Source organism: Parasteatoda tepidariorum, chromosome 4 (genome assembly GCF_982258835.1).
Source record: "Parasteatoda tepidariorum strain Cologne lab strain chromosome 4, Ptep-v5.0, whole genome shotgun sequence".
NCBI lineage: Eukaryota > Metazoa > Arthropoda > Arachnida > Araneae > Theridiidae > Parasteatoda > Parasteatoda tepidariorum.
In genome coordinates, this window is record NC_141758.1 from 92,390,476 (window position 1) to 92,412,279 (window position 21,804).

Sequence of the window (21,804 nt, forward strand, 5' to 3'; positions counted from 1 at the left end):
GTATGTGTGTGATTTTTTTTTGTTTTTAAATTTTTATAAAACTGAGAAATTCGTTGATTACTTTTAAAATTTTTTTTTGCACTCACCATTTCAAAAATATTCAACAAGGTTGTTTCTCGTTAAATTTCAATCCATTATGAATAACAACTAACATTACAACTCATTAATTATAGCATATCTATAATATTTAATGATTTAAATTTTTTACAATAAATCAAAATTTAGAGTAAAATATTTCTAATCATTAATTGGAATATATGCTGCTTCCTATATATGCTGAGTACATAAAAAAAAGATAATTGAAAAGGTTTTTAATCGAATAATTCTGTAATAAAACGAAAAAATAATTAGCTTAGATCTGCCCTTGTTAATTATATAAGCTATATCAGTACTACTCTTTTTCTCGAAACCAGGTCCTTGGGAATATTGAATCAGTGCTTTATATTATACTAAGGCAGTGGTGCGCAAACTTTTTTCGACTGCGACCCCTTTTGTAGAGAGAAAATTTTCGGCGACCCCTAGAGATAAATGTTCACAAATACGATGTATATTTCGCGCATTTCTTTCGTTTCATCGAATAAAAACATCATCATATTTAACTCATATTAATTTTAATTATAATTTTAAGAAAATACTTTTTGTATAATTCAAAAATCAGTAATTGCCCTTTAATGAGATGTATGTGGCTGCAAGTTTCTAATTATCTCATCGATGTTTGGATGTATGTTGCTAATTGCAATTCGCATATCATCTTTCGGGTTTAAACGCTAGCGGTATTTAGTTTTTATTGAAACTAGTTTGCTAAATCCAGTTTCACATAAATACGTTGATGCAAATTGTATTTACACTCTGATGGCATTCTTGCATAAAACGAGATATTGTTTTTCCACGGATAGCCAGATAGAGAATACATTACACATTACGGACAAAGAAAGAGTGGACAGCATGAAATTGCAATTAAACAGTTAGTGTAGGCGCTTCACTCTTTATATGTACACTGTATAGTATGCAGCATGCAGGGATAATGCATTTCATAAAAATTTGGCGACCCCCAAAAAACTTCTGGCGACCCCTAATTTGCGCACCACTGTACTAAGGGACGGTGGTCATCTTTTGCTGTGTGACGGGAATCAAGCTTCTAGAACATTTCATTTATTTCTTATGCAACTTTGAGAATTTGTATAGGGCGAGCCATGAGACCCAATTATGCCCCTTTGTGCGGCGCCTAATTCGTCCATAATTTTGTGACTTGGTGTGATAATGTAATACGTCATAACAATATGTTTGACAAAGTTTCAAAATTATAGGTTTATTATAACAAGAAGATAAAAGTCATTATGTATATTTAGAACATGAGCTATATTGACTTTAAAATTAGGCCCCTTTGTGCCCAAATAATTATTCTATAATTTTGCAACTTCTCCTCGTGTTTAAATATATTTTATTGCGAAATGGGGCCAAGTTCAAGCATTGTAGATTAACATATAGGGAAGTCAAAGGCCCACAGAATGTGCACTAAAAAGGAAAAGAAAAAGAGCAATTTTAAAATAGAATTAAATAATTCTGTATGTATATATATATATATATATAACGTCGTTGCCGAGTGGAAGGATTAAAACAGGTCATAGGTCGGGAAGGAGGGTACAAAATTTATTTATTAATTATTAGACAAGAGCAGTCATGAGAGTGAGTTAAAGTGCACACGAAAAGTTGCGCTCCTTGGTTATATGTTAGGGAAAATCTTGCAAAGTAAAATCCGTAAAATGTCTTGATTTAGGGAAAGAGGGAAATCTTAGTAGTTGCTATTGGTTTATGAGATAGATCGAATGTTTCCCACACAGAGCAAAGGGAAAAAGTGTCCTGCTCTTAATTAAATGCATACTTGAGCCAAATAGATTTAAGAACAGGATGTGGCTTTTAAAAGTGTGAGAAAGTATTTCGTTTAGAATAATTAATTAGTAATAAAGTAGGAGTTGTTTTATAGCAAAGAAACTAACATAAAAAGATTAATTGAAGCTTTTTATGTTACATCCCCCTTCGCCAAAATTGTCTAATTAGAATCCAAAAATTTTGAAATTATCCTTATTGCAAAATCTTCCCTATGGTAGAAGTACAAATAAAATAACCTAATTTGTAATGGTAACAATATATAAAAGTAATATAAATTATAAAACATTTACATATGTTCTCATTGTAAAAATTTTAACACAATTAAAAATCTGTAGTAGCTTTATCAGCAAATTTAAAATTTTCATTTTCAACAGTTTTTTTCTTCTGAATTAACAGCTTTTTCAATTTCAAAAGTATTTTGTTTAAAGATCACAACACAGCTTTTTCACTATAAGAAGTATTCTTCATAAAAACACAATTTAAGTTAACTCTTCAATCATGATAAAAAATTTATAAATTTCTGTTAAAAATGTGTAATTTAAAATGTAAAACACAAAATACAAAAAACATTTTTCCTGGAAAAATTTCAATCTGAAATTAGATTTGAGTATTGTTTACCTTGTTTGAAAACAAAATAAATAAAAAAAATGACAGTGGTTGTTACTCTGAAGTCCAAGACTTCAGTATTTACTTCATTTCACTTTATTTATTATTTACCTTACATTTTTTGTCACTTTAATAGCAAAATATTTGAAAATTTTTTTGCAAAATCACCTGAAGTTAGGAATTTATTAATTTTCTTGGATTTGCACAATTCTGTCAACATGATTTTGACAATTTTACGCACCATTATCGTATTTAGTCTCAAGAATATTAGAAAACACAAGATAATTTTAAATTTTGCTATTTGAATTGTTATTATTATTATTTTTTTTTATGTCCAAAATTTGCCTTCTATAACATTTCTTCTTTTCACTCTTTTATTTTTCTTTTCTTTCTACTTTCTATATTGTTTATACTTTTTCTTTATTGGTATTTTTATTGCAATTATTAACCCGGATTTCAGGAAATATGTAAAAACAAATTGCTTTTATAATCAGAAAAGGTAATCAGTCTTCTCAGATTTTGCATTACAACCTGTTTAACACAATCACTAATTGAAATCCAAAACAAGCTTTCAAATTTAATATGGTATTAAGGTACATCAGTTCTTAATTTTTGACTGATCTAGCTATTTTCCTTATTTTTAATCTGAAGTGCAAGTTTGGTTTATTTGCAAAATACCTTTTTTTTTCTTTCATTTATATCTTTCTTTCTTTCTTTTTGGACATAATTTTTTTTCATTTTTTTTTTTTTCAAAAATTTTAGTTCGGACATTTTTTAAAGTAATTTTTGTGTAGAGATTTTAATTGGTAATTTAATTTGTCACAATTGTTAGGGAAATCAAATATTTTCATTTCTATTTTAAACGTGTTTTTGAAGTGTATTTGGTTACTAAATTTTTCAATTTGTGTTTGATCATTTTCCTATCTGTATGCTGGAATTAAAGTTCAGAAATAAAGAAACGATTTGTTTATGGAAATTACTGAGCTAGAACAGAGCTATGAACTAATTACCAACGTTGGACTAAAGCATTAATGTCTGGTTGTACTTCAATTTTAATTCTAACAGCAAGTATTTTATTCATTTTTCCAAACTATTTGTATTAGTTTTAACATTTCTTTCTTTAATTTTTGCCACACCGTAATTGCATTCATATATTAAAATTGAATTTCAATAATTATTGCAGTTGCATTACGAAGAGAAAAAAATTTAAATGGCATTTTCATCTTAACCCTAATCACTGTAAAACAAAAACATAAATTAAACTAATCAATAAATCATAGAAGCTGTAACACATAAAACAATATGAAAATAATTTCTTGAAACACTTTTCAATCAAATAAATCAATTAACTGAAAATAAAAATTTAAAGAAATAAAAATTTCAACAGTAAATACTATCAATATATAAAAAGTAGTTTCACTTTGAAACATCAAATATGGGAAAAAATTAAAATCATAATCATTTAAGAAATTGTTTTATGAGAATTGTAAAAAAAAATAAACTCAAAGGATACGTGAAAAAGTTCGAATTAGTCCAAGATATTTTGAAAACCACAACATCAGAGATGAGACTGCGTTGAAATTCCGTAAACACAATTCCAAAAACAAAGACGAGAGCTGCTAGGGAAAAATTTGTTTCTTCGTTAAGATGAATAGTAAATTAACATTGAATGGAGAAATTGAAGCTTATTTTTCTTTGAGTTCTGAGTAGGTGGGAGAGGAATGTCAAACATCTAAGGAGACCATCGTAAACCATTCCGGGGTGTGAAAACAATTCATCGACGATAAAATCCAGCTCAGCACTTAAGAGTGGCAAAATCAACGCTTTCTCAAAGGGATAGGGTTTCAACAAAAACATTTTAATTATCAGGAGTTCGATGCAGTTTTTCCTTTTAGTCCAAGGAAAGAAATTGAAGCTCAGCTTTCTAGTTGTCTCAGGAACGTAGACAAAATATGCAGCATAGACATGTGGAAAACCGATGATCGTTTTGTTCCACTGTGTGTAGGTATCATTTATAATAAACAAAAAGTTTTGAAGAGTTTATTTTTTGTAGAAGATACTCGATGAATTACTCTTTGCCATTAGTTGAAGAAGAATTTGACTGCTTATTTACCAAATGTCCATTTGAAAAAATGATTTGAAGTTATTCCATATTTTTGATGTACCCTCTTCCGAAGTTGATTTATTTATTTTCAAATGAGATATTTAATATCTTTAATGTACCGTACGAACTGTACCCCTTCCCGACCGTTCAATCCTGGCGACTTATAACGTCGTTGCCGAGTGGAAGGATTAAAACAGGTCATAGGTCGGGAAGGAGGGTACAAAATTTATTTATTAATTATTAGACAAGAGCAGTCATGAGAGTGAGTGAAAGTGCACACGAAAAGTTGCGCTCCTTGGTTATATGTTAGGGAAAATCTTGCAAAGTAAAATCCGTAAAATGTCTTGATTTAGGGAAAGAGGGAAATCTTAGTAGTTGCTATTGGTTTATGAGATAGATCGAATGTTTCCCACACAGAGCAAAGGGAAAAAGTGTCCTGCTCTTAATTAAATGCATACTTGAGCCAAAAATAGATTTAAGAACAGGATGTGGCTTTTAAAAGTGTGAGAAAGTATTTCGTTTAGAATAATTAATTAGTAATAAAGTAGGAGTTGTTTTATAGCAAAGAAACTAACATAAAAAGATTAATTGAAGCTTTTTATGTTACATATATATATATATATATATATATATATATATATATATATATATATATATATATATATATATATATATATATATATATATATATATATATATATATATATATATATATATATATATATATATATATATATATATATATATATATATATATATATATATATATATATATATATATATATATATATATATATAACGATGTATCTAACCAAGTTTCGAAATTGTAAGTTAATATTAAGATTAGATATAAACCATTACGTATATTTAGAACAAAAGCTATATTGACATTACAATTAGGCTAACTACTGTCCTAACTAATTCATCTATAATTATGAGCCTTGACCTCGTATTCAGTTACACTGTTATAATAAATTTTGTCAAGTTTGAAAGTTTAAGGTTTATATAGAGAGAACTACTAGCTACTAGGTCATTTCCGGGTGTTTGCATAGGTTTCACAATGGGACCTAATTTTGCCAACTGTTGCGGGCCTTAATTGGTCTATACTTTTGCGGCTTGGTGCGATAGTTCAATCAGCAATAAAAATATACGTGACCAAGTTTCTAAATTATAGATTAACATTACAAGAAGATAAAAGACATTCATATATATTTAGAACATAAGCTATATTGACATTAAAATTGGGCCCCTTTGTGACCCAAATAATTCATCTAGAATTTTGTGGCTCGGTCTCGTGTTTAGGTTTTTCTTATTGATACGTGGGGGTATTGGGATGCTAGTGGTTAAAATTTGTCGTAAGTCTTCTGGGTTACTACTTCCGACTGATTTTTACGCCTAAGCTGGAAAAAACGCGCCATCCAATATTATTATACTTGTAGTGCTTATAACAACGAGTAGCTTACAATATTAACGCGTTCTTTCAATCTAACTTTCAACAAAACAAAAAAAAATGAATTCAAGAGAATGAATTCAAAAGAAATGAATTAAAAAAAATAACAAACGGTGCTTATTGGCAAGAAATTTATTTCACCAATCAAGATTTCATTCATATTTTTGAATTTACAGATGCAAATTTGCATTAGACAGTGAGAACGGCCATACTCTCGGCTACTGCTTATAAATATTTGTCAAATAAAAGTTTGTCAAATAAATTTGTGTACTGGCATCACCATCGCAGCAACGCAGCCAGTTGCTCATTTTTCTGGTCTCATTCGTGGTTGTTGCACGTGGCTGTCTCCCATCTAAATGTAAGTATACATTAATTACTTTAAAAATGTTATTTTTTAAAAAACTTATTAATATATGTTCATTTTAAGGATCATTATCTGACATTTTATTTTTTAATATTTCAGAACGATGGGTCGCCGCCCTGCAAGATGGTAAATTAAATTTTTATTTTTTCTTTTCTTAGAAAATATGTTAACTTAATTTTATACATAACATCAAATTATTAACCTATATAATAATGTTTAGAGATCTCTCTTATTTTTCTGATCAAATCATGAGTTTTTGGTTTAGATTAAAGAAATTTTATCAGATTTTGACTTCGATCATTTGTGGTGCATTATTGCTTGAAATTGCGTTATTAAAATATAACATCTACCATTTAATATGCTAAATATATTGATATCTTTTTTGAAATTCATCTCGAAACGATTTGGTTTTCAATAATTTTTTAATAATCAAATGAATTTTTAATAATCAAATCATTTGTTAAGCCTAATCCCTAAACGTGGTTTGCCTCCATTGATCTTAATGAAATTATCTTTAGGAATTTTCACTATTAACAGGATATAATTTTTAGTATGACCTGAGTGTTTTTTCTTTCATAGTGTCGTAAACTCCAACTTTTACACGTGTTTTGAAAAAATTCTAGTACGCATAAACGATATGTGATTATGTTAGAACATTTGTTAAAAGTTACTGAAGTTCTCTGTTTACATTTAATTAATAGTTTGTTATCGCTTGCATTAATTTTTTTAAAATTAGCATAAATGTTTGGTATCAGTATTGATCTGGTTTATGTAATTTTTTTTATAGAAACAGCTTTTTGGTGTCTACTAAATTCTATAATATGCTACACTAAGGTTTATTATGCAGTAAAATTTTTCTGTTTAAAGTTTTCATAATTTAGAAAGTATGTTTCTGAATGTTAATTTGGATGGGAACATAGGATTTTTTTATTTCATGTAGTTGTGTAATTTTCTGTCTGATCATGTTGGTTTACTTTTCGGAGATTTGTTTCTTGTAATTATTGTGATGGCAATGATATAATAATTTTATCATTGTATGTAAATGATGACTGATGTGCTGTTCGTTTTTATATGGTTAAATTAGGAACTAAGTATGGTTAAATTAACAACTCTCCTGTTTTATCTCTGATTTGCTAAAGAATAATATTAAGTTATTTTAATTAGTGTTTATCTGTTGAGACAGTCAAGTGATAGCTAATAATAGCAGATCAGCTCCATCTGTTGTCCCTACAACATTTCGGCGTTCTCTAACTGCTGAAATTTAACGATGTAGCACTATGCTGTTTGTTTTATCCATAGGCAAATAAGCACGCACTATATCTACAGATTCATAATAAAATATTAATTAGATCATTGATGTTCAATCTGTTGTTTAAACAGTGTCAGTAGTCGTGGTTAGGTAGCAAATCAGTTTCATCTATTGTTCCTATAGCTAATTAAGGTTCGCTTTCTGTTTAGATTCTTGTTAGCATTTTTCTGTTTTATTTAATAGTCTAGTAAGCAACACTATCTACAAACTAATAGCATAACAGTTTGCACTCTACCTGCAAAAGAACATGAAGTTATTTTAACTAATGTTTCTTGAGAGATAGTCAAATGATAGAAAATGAAATAGTTAAATGAGTCAAATGACAGAAAATGAGATAAGTGATATTTAATAGCAGATCAGCTCCATCTGTTGTCCCTACAACATTTTGGCGTTCTCTAACTGCTGAGAATAAATGATATAGCGCTATGTTGTTTGCTTTATCTATAGGCAGATATACACACACTATATCTACAAACTAATAAAATCTGTAAGCCTATGGGATCCATCTGTTCTACCTATAAATATAGGTAGATCAGACCATTTTAAGGTTCTCTAACTGCTGAAATTTAATAATGTAGCACTAAGCTGTTTGTTTTATCTATTGGCAAGTAAGCTTGCACCACTATATCTTAGTGTTTACTATCTGTTAAGAGATCAGGGATCTGTTAGGAAGAAATTTGGGTCCGTTAACGAACCTTTCACAACATCTTTTTCATAAAAATGGACCCTTCACAAAATAATTTTTCTTTTATTCGGACCCTTCACAAATTTGTTAATTTTCATTATTGTTTTGTAATCAATAAACCCTACCCAGGTGAAAAAAGAAAGACTGTTCGTAACAAACTAAGTTTTTAAGAAAATATTTCTACTTTTACAAACATTGTGGGCGCATTCTTATTAATATTGAATCATACTTTTTTTGTAAATAAATAATTGATCAATATGTATTTATTCATAAAATAGAAAATTATGTAAATTAGTTTCTGGAAATTTTTTAAATAAAATATTAAATTTTAGAATTCTTTTAAGTTTACTTGCGTCAAAAATGATACATTATTAATTTGTGTTAAAATATGCCAATTGAAATTATTTAAATTGTGAGTTGTTTTATTTCCATTATCTGTCCAAAATTAATATTCTGTGTTGTGCAGTATAGGCTAAATACCAAATATTTGTGTGTTGCATCTTCAATTTAATAGCAGCACTTGTTGAGCAGAATGTTATATTCATTTACGATTTCAAAACTTCTTGGAAAGTTTTTTTTGCAGTAGCAGGACCCTACTTTCACAAACACTTTTGAAAGAATGTTACTTAATGTTTATTTTATATTCACAAATTATGAAGTTTTTTCTCAATTTTACGTAAACAAGTCCTTTCACAAAGTGTTAGGACAGATCCCTAGAGAAAGTAAAGTTATAGCTAGTAGCAGATCAGCTCCATTTGTTGTACCTACAACATTTTGGCGTTCTCTAACTGCTGAAATTTAATGATGTAGCACTATGCTGTTTGTTTTATCCATAGACAAGTAAGCACGCACTATATCTACAAACTCATACTAAATCATTAATTAGATCATTGATGTTCAATATGTTAAAAAAGCAATGTCAGTAGATGTGGTTATCATTAGGTAGCAGATCAGTTCCATCTTGATGCTAAAGCATTTTGGAGTTTTGTCTGCTTAGATAAAATAATAGTCAAATGGGTAGCACAATTAGTGTTTGCAATCTGTTGAGCAGGTCAGCTCCATCTGTTGTCTCTACAACATTTTGGCGTTCTCTAACTGCTGAAATTAAATGATATAGCGCTATGTTGTTTGCTTTATCTATAGGCAAATATACACACACTATATCAACATCAGCAAACTAATGATTGGAAAGATTTCTGCATGGTGATCTGTGGCAGAGTAATTGCCATGCCTTGGCAATTTCTGGGCAGCGACCCATGAGAAACTTTAAAAAAAAAGGCATGGAAAGGGATTCATAAGGTGTAATACTTAGTCAAGCCTGGGCAGACATCTGTAGTTTTTTTTTAAAAAATTGCAAATTTAAGATATATTTGGCTCCTTGGTTATTGTAGTTGGTGCTACAGATCACAATATGAAAACTTCTCAATCATTATCAGGGGTCTGTTCAGGCTGAATTTGAAAAGCTGTAGTTACACAAAATACTTTTTCTTAAAATGTTATTTTTGTATCCCTTAAGAAGCGATAAATCCATATTTTTGTGTTGATTTTTTAATATATTTTTTATTTTTCGCAAATTATGTCTAAATTTTCACAAAATGGGTACCTTTCAGAAAAACCTAGACAGACCCCTGATTAATAATCGCTACATTTTGTTTAAAAAAAATAGCTATGGGTGTGGTTATTTGTGTGGGAGAACAGAGGAAAATAGACTACTCATTTTTGAAAGAAAGATCCTTTGGTCAATTTTTGGAGCAGTTAAGGAAAGTAATGTTTGGAGAGGTTTATATAATCATGAGATATACAATATACATGACCTAATATTTTGAGGGTTACTAAGGCCTACAGGATCAGATGACTGGGGCACGTAATTTGGGTGTGAAGATTTGGACCTAGTTAAAAAAAACTTACTTTTTCTAAAATTGAAGGAATTAGAAATGGGAGATCAGATACATTATGATTGGACGGTGTTGAGAAGGACTTAAAATTGTTGGGAATAAACATGTGGAAAAATCTAGCTCAAAGCCTGAAGGCAGCTAATTGAGAAAGCCTTGGCCTGCACTAGACTACTAAGATCAGCTCTATCTCTTGGCATTCACAACAATTTGGTATTTTCATAAGTAGTGAAATTTAATGATATAGCCCCATGCCAGTGTTTCTTAACCTTTTTGATATAATAGACCCCTTTTAAAATTTTTTAAGAAGTCACGGACCACCCCCCTGTGAAAAAAATAATTGTAAAAAACATCAATTATTAGAAAGCATTTAATTTTATTATTTTAATAGTATACAAAATTTTTAAAAATTAAAATTTTTAATGTGAAGGTTTCCTTAATTAATAAATTGAATTGGGGGATGGTTTTCGACAAAGCAACGTGCATATCATGTTCAACATTCAATCGCTTTGGATGTTATGTTTTTATTGTCACAAGTGTGGAAAATCCCTCTTTGCAAAGATACACTGTAGCAAACGGAATTATAGCTGCCATAGCTCGCTTTACAAGCAATGGGTAGGCTTCCAAACGTTTTAAAAATTAGGAGTAGTCAGCGGACCCCCAAAATATAACTCATGGACCCCTTAGGGGTTCATGAACCACAGGTTAAGAAACCCTGCCCTATGCTGTTTGTTTTATGCATGGGTGAAAGGGCACACACTATATCTACAAATTGATATTAAATTATTAATTAGATCATTAGTGTGCAATCTGTTGCAAGAACAATATCATTTGATGTGGTTCTCATTAGGTAGCAGATCAGCTCCATCTGTTGTTGCTACAACATTTTGGCGTTCTCTAACTGCTGAGATAAAATGATATAGCACTATGTTGTTTGCTTTATCTATAAGCAAATATGCACGCACTATATCAACAAGCTAATAATAATTATACTAATAATCATTAATGTTTACATTTTCTTTAAAAAAAATTACTAAGTCTGTAGGTGTGGTTATTGGGTGATAAAGCAGCTTCATTTGTTGTTTCTACAGCATTTTGATGCTCTCTGACTAAAAAACTAAAAAATATAGCACTATGTCTACTATCTTGTCTGATATTTTATGCATTGATTCATGTGGTCTAGTGATAAACAATTCATATACAGTCGAACCCCGCTATAGTGAACCGTCTGCGGACTCAGTAATGTGTCCACTATAACCGATGGTTCACTATATCCAAATTTTTTGAAGAATATTTTTTGCATAAGACAGTTGAATGATTGAAAATTGGCTTTGCAATTTTGCATAAGTTATTTAAAAAATTATTAACTAATTAACAGATAATAAAGCAAAATTTGATGGAAAAAGTAATTACGTCGCTAAATATTAGTTTTATTTTCACTTTTTATGAAAAAAATTTGTGATTTTTGATTGAACACAATTTGATTTTAAATTGAGTTCATCAATTTTCTTATCTACAATGTGCAAAGAATGCAAGATTTTTACATTTTGAACAAGATTTCGAACCATCTTAACAAAGCATCTTCTACGTTTTCTCTTTCAGCTCCACGCAGTTTTTTCGATGAAACCATGTTTTTGCCGTATGCCGCAAAATTGCACTTCGATTTTTCTAAATGTTTGAAACTGTAGATTTTGACAAGGAAAATTCCTTACACAGTGTCGATTGATTGGTTCCATCATCAATACGCTTTACAATTTTAACTTTGTCGTCTATCGAAAACGCTTTTCTCTTTAGAGGATTTGCCATTTTCACTGCTTTTGAAATAAAAATCTTGTCTCAACTAGATAATGTAAGAATATGAAGAGAGCAGCTGTAGAATGAGTTAAATTGTTCCCCTTCTTGATTGTCAAGGGGTGATTTGTAAAGAATAGGGTTTGAACAGATAAGAAAATTCCAAAAATTCAGCAGGTGACCAAGTTAACTAGTTGTAGAGCAAGCTTGGGGAAAAGAGAGAAAGCGAGGCTTGTCAGGGAGGGGGGAGTATAAGATAAATGATCTGTTTGACATTTATTACAGTATAGTTAAAAGTGATAAGCATAAAGGAGAGTAATATGACACATTTTATAGGAATACATTCATTTTCAGTCCCAACACCTACAAGTTTAAAGATGGAGGACTGAAAAAGATATTTAAAGAAATGAAATTTGAGTCCACTATAACCGAGTTTCCAAGTTCTAAGCTGTTCACTATAAGCGTTAAAAATAACATTATTTAAATAGGAATACGGACGGGACCGCTAAAAAAGTTCACTACATCCGAGTGTTCACTATATCCCAGGTTCACTATAGCGGGGTTCGACTGTATTCAGTTCTGCAAAAACTTATTGCCGATCATAAATGTTTGCTGCATTAAATAGGGGTTCATTATTGTATTGACCGCTCATAAAATTTTATCAACATATCAATTTAATTTTATACCTCTTATGGATAGTTTAAGCTCTTGGTTATGATGCAAAAATGATTGTATTCTGTGTGTACCGTGGTATCATTCCGGGTCTAAAAATTGAGAGCAAACATACAACTATTGTAAAGTTTAGCGTTTCTTAATGCCATTAGTTCTTGGGCATCGCTAATTATAGTGGAAATAAGTTTTGACTTATTTCCACTATCTAAAGATTACATTTTGAAACTTTCACCAAGTCTTATTGACAGATTTATGATATTTTGAATGTTAGAATTGCGCCTTGATTTCTGTATTTACCTAATTTAAAAATCATGCAATAAGATTGGTATTCTCCTTGTTTTTAAAATCCGATATCGTGATTTAAAGCTTAGCTTTTTCATTTATTAGTTATTAAAAAAGTAATGGTGATTCTTCATTGTTTTTGTAGTTAATTTAATTATAATTTGTAGCTTACAAAAAGCAATTATTTATTAAGAAGTTAGTGTAGAATTAAAGAATAATGAAAATTGACTTTGTTCATAAGTTTTAATAGTATGATTAGACTGTTTTTAAAAATCATATTACTTGAAGGGCAAAAAAAAAATTTATTTCTCTTCTAAAAATTTTATTTCTGAATTCAAATTACAATGGTTTTTTTTTAAAACTTTTTAAAATTGTGTTTTCATGCCAATGCAATGTAATGATTTTGTTTATGTATTGTTTGCTGTTAATCATCCCTGACTAAATTAGTGAATTTTATTCTTTCAGCTATCGTTACTGTAAAAACAAGCCATATCCTAAATCTAGATTTTGTAGAGGTGTACCCGGTAAGTCTTATTTCTTTGATTTCTTGTGCAATAAAGTATTAACATTTTAAGGCGGATTTAAATTTATTTAGTCTCTTATTGTCTATAAGTAAGATATTCATTTTTTGTATTAAAGTGTGACAGCTCTAGTAATTATTAAAGTAGCTGGTTTGTAGTTGCAGCAAAGTGATTCCTGGAATGTTTTTTCTTTTAAAATAAGTGAATTTGATATATAACCTAGATTTAATTATGAATTTATGAAAGTAAACATTTATCAGAATGTGTTATCATGTAATAACTGAACTTGATCAATGATTTTAAAATTACCCTCTTACTATTTTATGTGTGTATTTCAAAAAACTATTCAAAGACAAAACTATTCAAAAGGCATATTCAAAGACAATTACTATGCACACATTTTTTTTCTCAAAAGAAGTTAGCTAAAAAAATGTTTTGGTAAATAACTGGAAGGCTTTCTGCTTTTATAATATAAGATTTTTTTTTAGAAAGGTATTTAAAATATTTTAAGTTTAGGAAGCAATTGAAAAATTCATTAAGAAACTTTTTCTTTATATATGATAATTGATTATTGTGATTGTTAAAATCAGGGTTCCTTGGAAATAGAAAAAACTCCTTGGAAATAAAAATTTCTCCAAGGAATTTTCGAGCTAGTCCTTAGAAACTCCCTAGATTATTGTGTTGCATAGATGAACTCATTAAGTCCGCCGATGAATTTGCTGTCAAAGCTAAAAGAGGAAAAAAATTGGATTGCAAGAGTTAGAAGAAGAAAATAGCAAATAATTTTAAATGTCACAAGCAAGCATAATTAATGAGTAACTGTAATTTTTTTTGATCTGAAATGCCTTTTTTCTTATGTGTTAAAAATATAAGATTTAAAAATATAAGATTGGTAGATTTTTATATTAATCTTTAACATCTGTACTTTAACAAGATTTATTAAAATATTTGAAACTGGAAAATGTATTTATGTGTGAAAGTGATAACTTTATTTTTCTTTAAGATTTGACAGAGTCAAATTTTATTTCAAAAGGGCTAGAAAAAAATATCCTTTGCAAAATATACATTTTTGCAAGTTCTTTTTAGTAACTGCTTTTTAATTAAAAAAAAAAACGTTTTGTATGAACTCTGTAAAATGTAATGTTATTAAAGTTTTTATTTAATAGGCAGTTTGATTTGCTGTTTAAAAGCTTTGTGTTTTAAAACATTTTTACCATGTTCTATGTTGAAGATGTATTTTTTTTTTAAAAAAAAAGATGCTAAAAATTTTTTATTTGCAGATCCTAAAATCAGAATTTTTGATCTTGGAAGGAAGAAGGCAAAAGTAGATGAACTCCCATTGTGCATTCATCTGGTCTCCAATGAGTTTGAGCAAATTTCATCTGAGGCTCTAGAAGCTGGAAGAATCTGCGCCAACAAATATTTAGTAAAAATGTGCGGCAAGGATTCTTTCCATTTGAGGATGCGGCTACATCCATTCCATGTCATCAGAATAAACAAAATGTTATCGTGTGCTGGAGCTGATAGGTAAACTAGCTTAGATCTGATAATTATTCTAGTTCACTAGTTTAGAACAAGGCTCTAATATTAAGCTTGACAGTCTTAATTTGGAACAAGTCTAAACTAAAAGATTGTTTTAAAGAATAGCCAATTTGGCGATGTAGTTTGCTTGTGTTTAGGCCTGCGAACTTTCTGCTTAGCTAAACTTTCTCCATGAAACTATTTTCGAAGGTTTTTTTAATGATCGGTGTGAATTCTCAGACCCATCAAAGATTGTATATAAACCGACTAGACTTAACTCCAAATCAGTAATTTGTAAGATTTTTAGTGCTTTTAAACTTAACAATGAGATGAAGTTTCAAGACTGGTTTCTTTTTAACGTTTTGATTAAATTTATGCTAAATGGTGTAAAGTCAGTAACAGGAAGAGAAATGCCATTTATTCTGTCACCCCCATTAAAGCTGGAGGTATAAACCATTCTTCAGGGTTACTTCATTACTAAAATCTAATTTCTTGCTCTAAATAAATCCCTGTAAGGACTCAAGAAGAAGTTACGAAAAATTTCTATAAAATGCTAGGTTTGTCAATTTGTTTCAAAAAATAGATTAATTTGTGATTTTCAGATGTAGAAAAAAGCTAGTTTAGAAGAAACTATAGAAAGAGAGCAAATATTTTTTTAATTTAAAATTTGATTTCATTTTGCCAGGGTCACAAATATTATGGCATTTTGAATTTAAGGTTTCAAGGTCTGGTGTTTCTGTATTTTTAAACCCTGAAATATTTATACAAATATATAAACTTTTTTATTTTTTGTATAAAGCATTTTGTTAATTGTAGTAATGTGTAAATTTCTTTTTTCTTCACTCTGAAAGGAAGAAAAATAGAACACCAGAAATCTTATTTTAGTTTGACTTTGGTATAACAATTTATTTAAATTTTTTTCATTTTGTTTACTTTTAGTTATAATAGTTAAAACCACAGCTGTTGAAAGGGTTAAATAATTTTATATTTTCTGTTACTATCCCACAGGCTCCAGACTGGTATGAGGGGTGCTTTTGGCAAGCCACAAGGTACTGTAGCTCGAGTTAACATTGGCCAGGTGATGATGTCTGTTAGAGCTAAAGATCAGCATAAAGAACATGTAATTGAAGCTTTGAGGAGAGCTAAGTTCAAGTATCCTGGACGTCAAAAGGTATTATATTATGTTTTTATTCTTTCTGTGTTAACAATTTAAAAGCTTTTTGTATTGAATTGATTTCTAATATCTCATTAGATTTTTAAGGGATAAAATTCTTTTTTTTTTATCTGTACCACCAAGGCCCCAAGAACTTGACAATTTTTTTTTTAAATGATTGCATAGATGCTTGCCATGGGGTGGCTATGAGTTACGCCCTTCCAGTTAGTCCCTTTCTATGACCTTTGTTTTATATTCATAAGGACAGTTTGAAAGACTGAAGTCAGTCTTAAAAAAGATTCTAGTTGATAGAATTTCTTCCTCCAATTAATATGTATTTTAACTTTATGATCAATTAGTGATCTCTCACTACAATCAGAGAGTGGGATTGACTGAACTTGTGTAAATAAAATTTATATTGTTAGATCTAAATATGCTGGAGCTTGTACAGTAGAGAACCATTTATCCGGTATCCAGGAAACCAGAAAACCGGGAAAAATTTTGCTCGATTTTCCCGCCATTTTGAACTAGAACGAAAAAAGCGGAAATTGGACTCATCCTTGAAGTTGAAGAGGAAAATGTAAGGAAGGGGAAAAATTCCCCCCCCCCCGTTTACTCAGAGAAACGTCATTTCCTCCGTGACCTTGAAGGCAGGGAAGGGAGGAATGTTTTTTTTTCCTTTAGGCCGCCAATCAAACTCAAGGGTGTGGCATGCTGATTTCGTTTTCTGCTTGATTTACGAGGGGGGTGGGGAAAATGCATTGCATGCATATCAGTGAGCAGAAAAAGTAAAGAGAAAAATATATTTATTTGACATCGAATAATAAAAATAAAATCTTTTTCTTTTGAATAAATTCTCATTCTTTGGAATTCGGTATCAATTGCAAGTTTTTCTTGTTGTGGAATCACATCTGCTGTAATAAAAAAATCTTGTTTTTATCAACAAAAAAATAAAATAAAAGGAAAATTGTTTATTAATTTAAACATAGGATTATTTTATGAAGCAGATTGCAGTTTTGTTTTTCTGATTCCACTACGTTTGATTTTTTTTCTTTTCGCGATAAACTTCGCACTCAATAAATTAATTCTTTTTATTCATAAATTTTATCATTAGGTTTTTTTTTTTTAATTCCGTTGATCTTGCCTTGCTCCGGGTTTTAATATTTATGCTAGTGCCTTTTTTAACTATCGTTTTGGTTCGATAATTTTCAAGTGTTTTTATTTAGATTAATAAGTTTTCCTTTTATTTTATCGTTTCCTCCCGTATAATTAGGTATAATATATATTGCGTTATTTAATCATTGGTTTTGTTTATATTATTTAATTTAGAAATTGTAATTATTTTTAAAAAATAAATAGGAGAATTTTGTATTTTTTAAACTTGATTTTCTTGTCTAAACTTGCAATTTTTTTTTATTCTTTTAAATGTTATATTTCTACCATTTTTTTTTTCTTTTTAAAGTTAGGAGTACCTTTCTTTTTTCTCTTACTTTATGCATTACACTTTTTCCTTGTACTTCGGGTTCGATAAAACATCGATTAACGACACTTTTTGGTTGATCCAGAAAACCGGGAAATTCAGATATCCGGGATAGCGATGGTCCCGAGCATCCCGGATAATTGGTTCTCTACTGTATTGATTTTCAATGTTTTGAGGTGCTAAGCAAAGTTAAGATTATTTTTTAAATTACCGTAATCAAAATGTCTAGAGACCACAACTGTTGTGAAGCAATATACATGACTTTGAAGACTGTTAATTGGTCGAAAAATCCGTTCAGCCTTGATTTTTTTCTTAAGTGGAACCCATGCTCGTGGACTACTGCCCCAAAACTGCCAAGACTTCGTGATCCTCCCTCAGATCATATTATGGAAATCCATTTTTAAGTATTATAGATAATAGGGTTCATTGTTTAAAACTTTTAGAGGTCAACACTGCACAGCAATATTTGGTGGACTTATAATTTGTATTATGTGTATTTTATAAATTTTTTTTTTAAAAGCTTGTCTCATTTCTGCTTGTATTCTTATTGCACATTACTCCACTTATAACATTAGAGGATTTTTCTGCTCTGCAGAACAGTAAAAATATCTGCATATAGATTATATGAATAATTATATCTTTCCTTCCTCAAAAGCATTGCCCATGCATTGTTGCTTGCGTAATTGTCAGAGTGAAGTAAACTAAATATTTTCTTAGTGGGTGAGAATTCAATGGTATAGTTGTCTTCTCAATTAGAAAATGATACAACATAAATGTCAACTTCATTTTATGCAATTATTTGCGAAGAATTTTAGAGATCCTACATGTATCTAATATTTTAAGCACATGCAGCAACATATCTTATATGGTTTTTAAATAATTTAATTTCTTTACCATTTTATTTAAAAACAATATATTAAAAATTCCAATTGGCATAGAAGTATCAAAATGATTGAATAAAGGCAACATTTACTTTTGACAGCTCTAATTCTGTTTATAGCAAAATTAAAATCAAGTATTTAATTACTTTGTTATGGGGTGTATCAGTTGAATGTCCATCTATATTATATAAAACGCTAATACGTATGTATCAATAAAACCGCTGATAATTCTTTTCACACATTGGCAACAGTTTTCATTTTTAATTGATGGGCTTCGGTGCGCAAGAGCACGTAGTGAGCATCATATGGCTAATCTATATTATATTAAACGCTAATACGTTTTAATCGATGGGTTTCGGCGCGCAAGAGCACGTAGTGAGAATCGTATGTCTACTCGGGTGAATTCTCATCGAATTATCAAAAAATTTCTCACAAGTTATCCTCATCGAAGCCAATGCTTTATATCCGGCGTTCAGTATTTCATATTGTTTTACAACACATGGTTTTAGCCCTCTGGTGGGAAAGACTTTAAAACAAAACTTACAACAGTCACTTTTCTCAACTGAAATTTAGAATAGTGTGATTAAGAAAAATATGTGAAATTGCGAAGCAATTTCAAATTAATATTGAAATGCACAGGTTTAGAATTTTCTACAGTGAAAAGTTTTCGGAATTTCAGTGTTAAAAAAAGTATACAAAAGCTAGACGTTAAGAACGTATCCAATGAGCGAGTAAGGCAAGTATCGGATTGCGAAGCAATCCGAAATGAACTGCGAAAGCAGTTCCGGGGGTTGGCGAGTGCCAGCGAGCGAAGCTTCCTAGTAGGTTTATAAAGTTCTGTTCGGGTGTGTGACTTATCTTTTTTTTCTTTTTGGTCACTTGTATTGTTTGTCATGTTCTTCCTCAAAAGCATTGCCCATGCATTGTTGCTTGTGTAATTGTCAGAGTGAAGTAAATAAATATTTTCTGGGTGAGAATTCAATGGTATATTTGTATTCTCAATAGGAAAAATAACATTGCTAATTATACATGACTACAATTTGTGATAACAATCTTTTGGTAACTTCTCAAGCATTCAGTGCTTCCTCAAAAGCATTGCCCATGCATTGTTGCTTGCGTAATTGTCAGAGTGAAGTAAATAAATATTTTCCGGGTGAGAATTCAATGGTATATTTCAATATTCTCAATATTGGTATTCTCAATAGGAAAAATAACATTGCTAATTATACATGATTACATTTTGTGATTACTATCTTTTGATAACTTTTCAAGCATTCAGTGCTTCCTCAAAAGCATTGCCCATGCATTGTTGCTTGCGTAATTGTCAGAGTGAAGTAAATTAAGTATTTTCTGGGTGAGAATTTAATTTTATATTTGTATTCTCAATGAGAAAAATGACATTGCTAATCATATGATTTATATGATTGCAATCTTTTGTTAAATTCTCAAGCATTCTAGCTCATATTTGTATAAAAGTTTATTTATTGGCGATCATGAATTGGAAGTATTGTTATTTTAACTAACTTATTTTAATTTTTTTTTTTGTCAACTTAGAAAGTCCCTAAAGTTATCCGAAATATTTAATATATCTACTAAAAAGCATAGTTTATTTTACTGTTTTAATGCAATAGGTATGAACTTCAAATTTAACTTTCTTCAAATCTCTTGAATAGCATTGAATTTTTAAAATAATGCTAGCATTTAGTTAAAAAGTGCTGCCACTGTACGAAATAGTGTTGTAACATTTGTCTTGTACTTTTCTTTCAGATCCACGTATCCAAGAAATGGGGATTCACGAAATGGGAGAGAGCAGCTTTTGAAGAAATGAGAGCTGATGGCAGATTAAAACCAGATGGCGCATACTGCCATTACTTTAACAATCATGGGCCTTTCAGTGTGTGGGTTGATGTGCAGCGTGAATTGAGAGGACTTGATTAATTGTATGAAGATGAATAAAGATCTTGTTCTTACATTTTGTCTTATTTTATCCTACCTTGTTTGTTAATCCTAATTGATTTTGATTTCGCTGTCTGGGAATATTGGTTTGTAGTACATGCGTTATTTAGCATTTTAAAAGTTCTATGCAATGATTAAGTTTAGATCTTAATTGTATGCATATGAAGTTAACAGATAAAGCTGTGTTGCCATTTATTGTTCCAACACTGATCTTTATTGGATGATTTTTGTTTTTTCAATTTCCAAATTGACTTTCCTAAACATGTTGATTTTCACTGCAAATGACGCAAAAAAGTTTTCACAATTTCGCTGTCTGAAATTGTGCTGCAAAATTTCACCAAATTTTTTGCTGATCACTGTGTACTGTTGTTGCGAAATCCACCCCCCCCCCCCCCTAATAGCAATGGAGAAAAAATATTTGTATAAATTTCGTAGTTGTTGAAGTGATGCCAGGTTGCCAATGAATTGTGATCATCTTTGTGCCAAATCAAATGTGATTTATCATCTATGGCCAAGAATTCGGCTTCTGTCATACCCGTTAATAGGGCAGGCCGTTTCATACATCCATTCACATATTGTAATTTTGACCTGAATCAGAGATATCAATCTCCAATTCAGTACCCCCAGAGGTGATTTCTAGTGTTTTATTTACCATTTTATTTTCTTTACCTAACCTATTTGCAATATTTTCTACCTGCTGCTTTTAAGTCACAAAATTTTCTTTATTGATACAGAGTTTTTTTTTGTTGCTGCAAAAGGAGTTTTTACCTTATATACGATTTTAGTTACCCCAGTGATGGTGACTTGGAACTATTTGGGGATTATGTATTTTCTAGTGAATCAAGAGCTTCATCACTGCAAAATTTCTGAAATTAAAAAATTAATGGATAACGTTGTACATTTCCTTTAATATGATAATAGGGGTCATATAATTTTCTTGATTTGCTTCAATACTCATCTTATATCAAAATTTTTAAAATAATCTGAACCAATGAAAGTGATTAATAGATATTTTTAAAGGTGCTTATTTTTGTCTAAAAATTTGGCAACACACCTTGGCTCTTTCTAAGTGGATTCAGAAATTTGTTATGCATTGTGAAAAGTGCTTATTTTTGATTTGCCTTTTTTTTTAAAGGCCCTTTAAGGTAATTTTTTTTTATTAATGGTTTGTAAAAAGTGCTTAATTATCTGGATTTTTTTTTAGATTAGATTGACTTTCTGAATTACAAAAAATGCACTTTTTCTGC

The 21,804-nt window shown here is 30.0% G+C and overlaps 1 protein-coding gene across 1 annotated transcript; it reads left to right on the forward strand.

Annotated features, from left to right (window-relative positions):
- Positions 1-6,369: 6,369 nt before the first annotated feature.
- Positions 6,370-20,573, forward strand: RpL10 (ribosomal protein L10). Its single transcript, XM_016068728.4, has 6 exons — positions 6,370-6,408; positions 6,514-6,540; positions 13,511-13,569; positions 14,847-15,093; positions 16,096-16,258; positions 20,369-20,573. The coding sequence occupies exons 2-6, from the start codon at positions 6,518-6,520 to the stop codon at positions 20,537-20,539; spliced, it is 663 nt and encodes a 220-aa protein (XP_015924214.1). The 5' UTR covers positions 6,370-6,408; positions 6,514-6,517; the 3' UTR covers positions 20,540-20,573.
- The last annotated feature ends 1,231 nt before the right edge of the window (positions 20,574-21,804 follow it).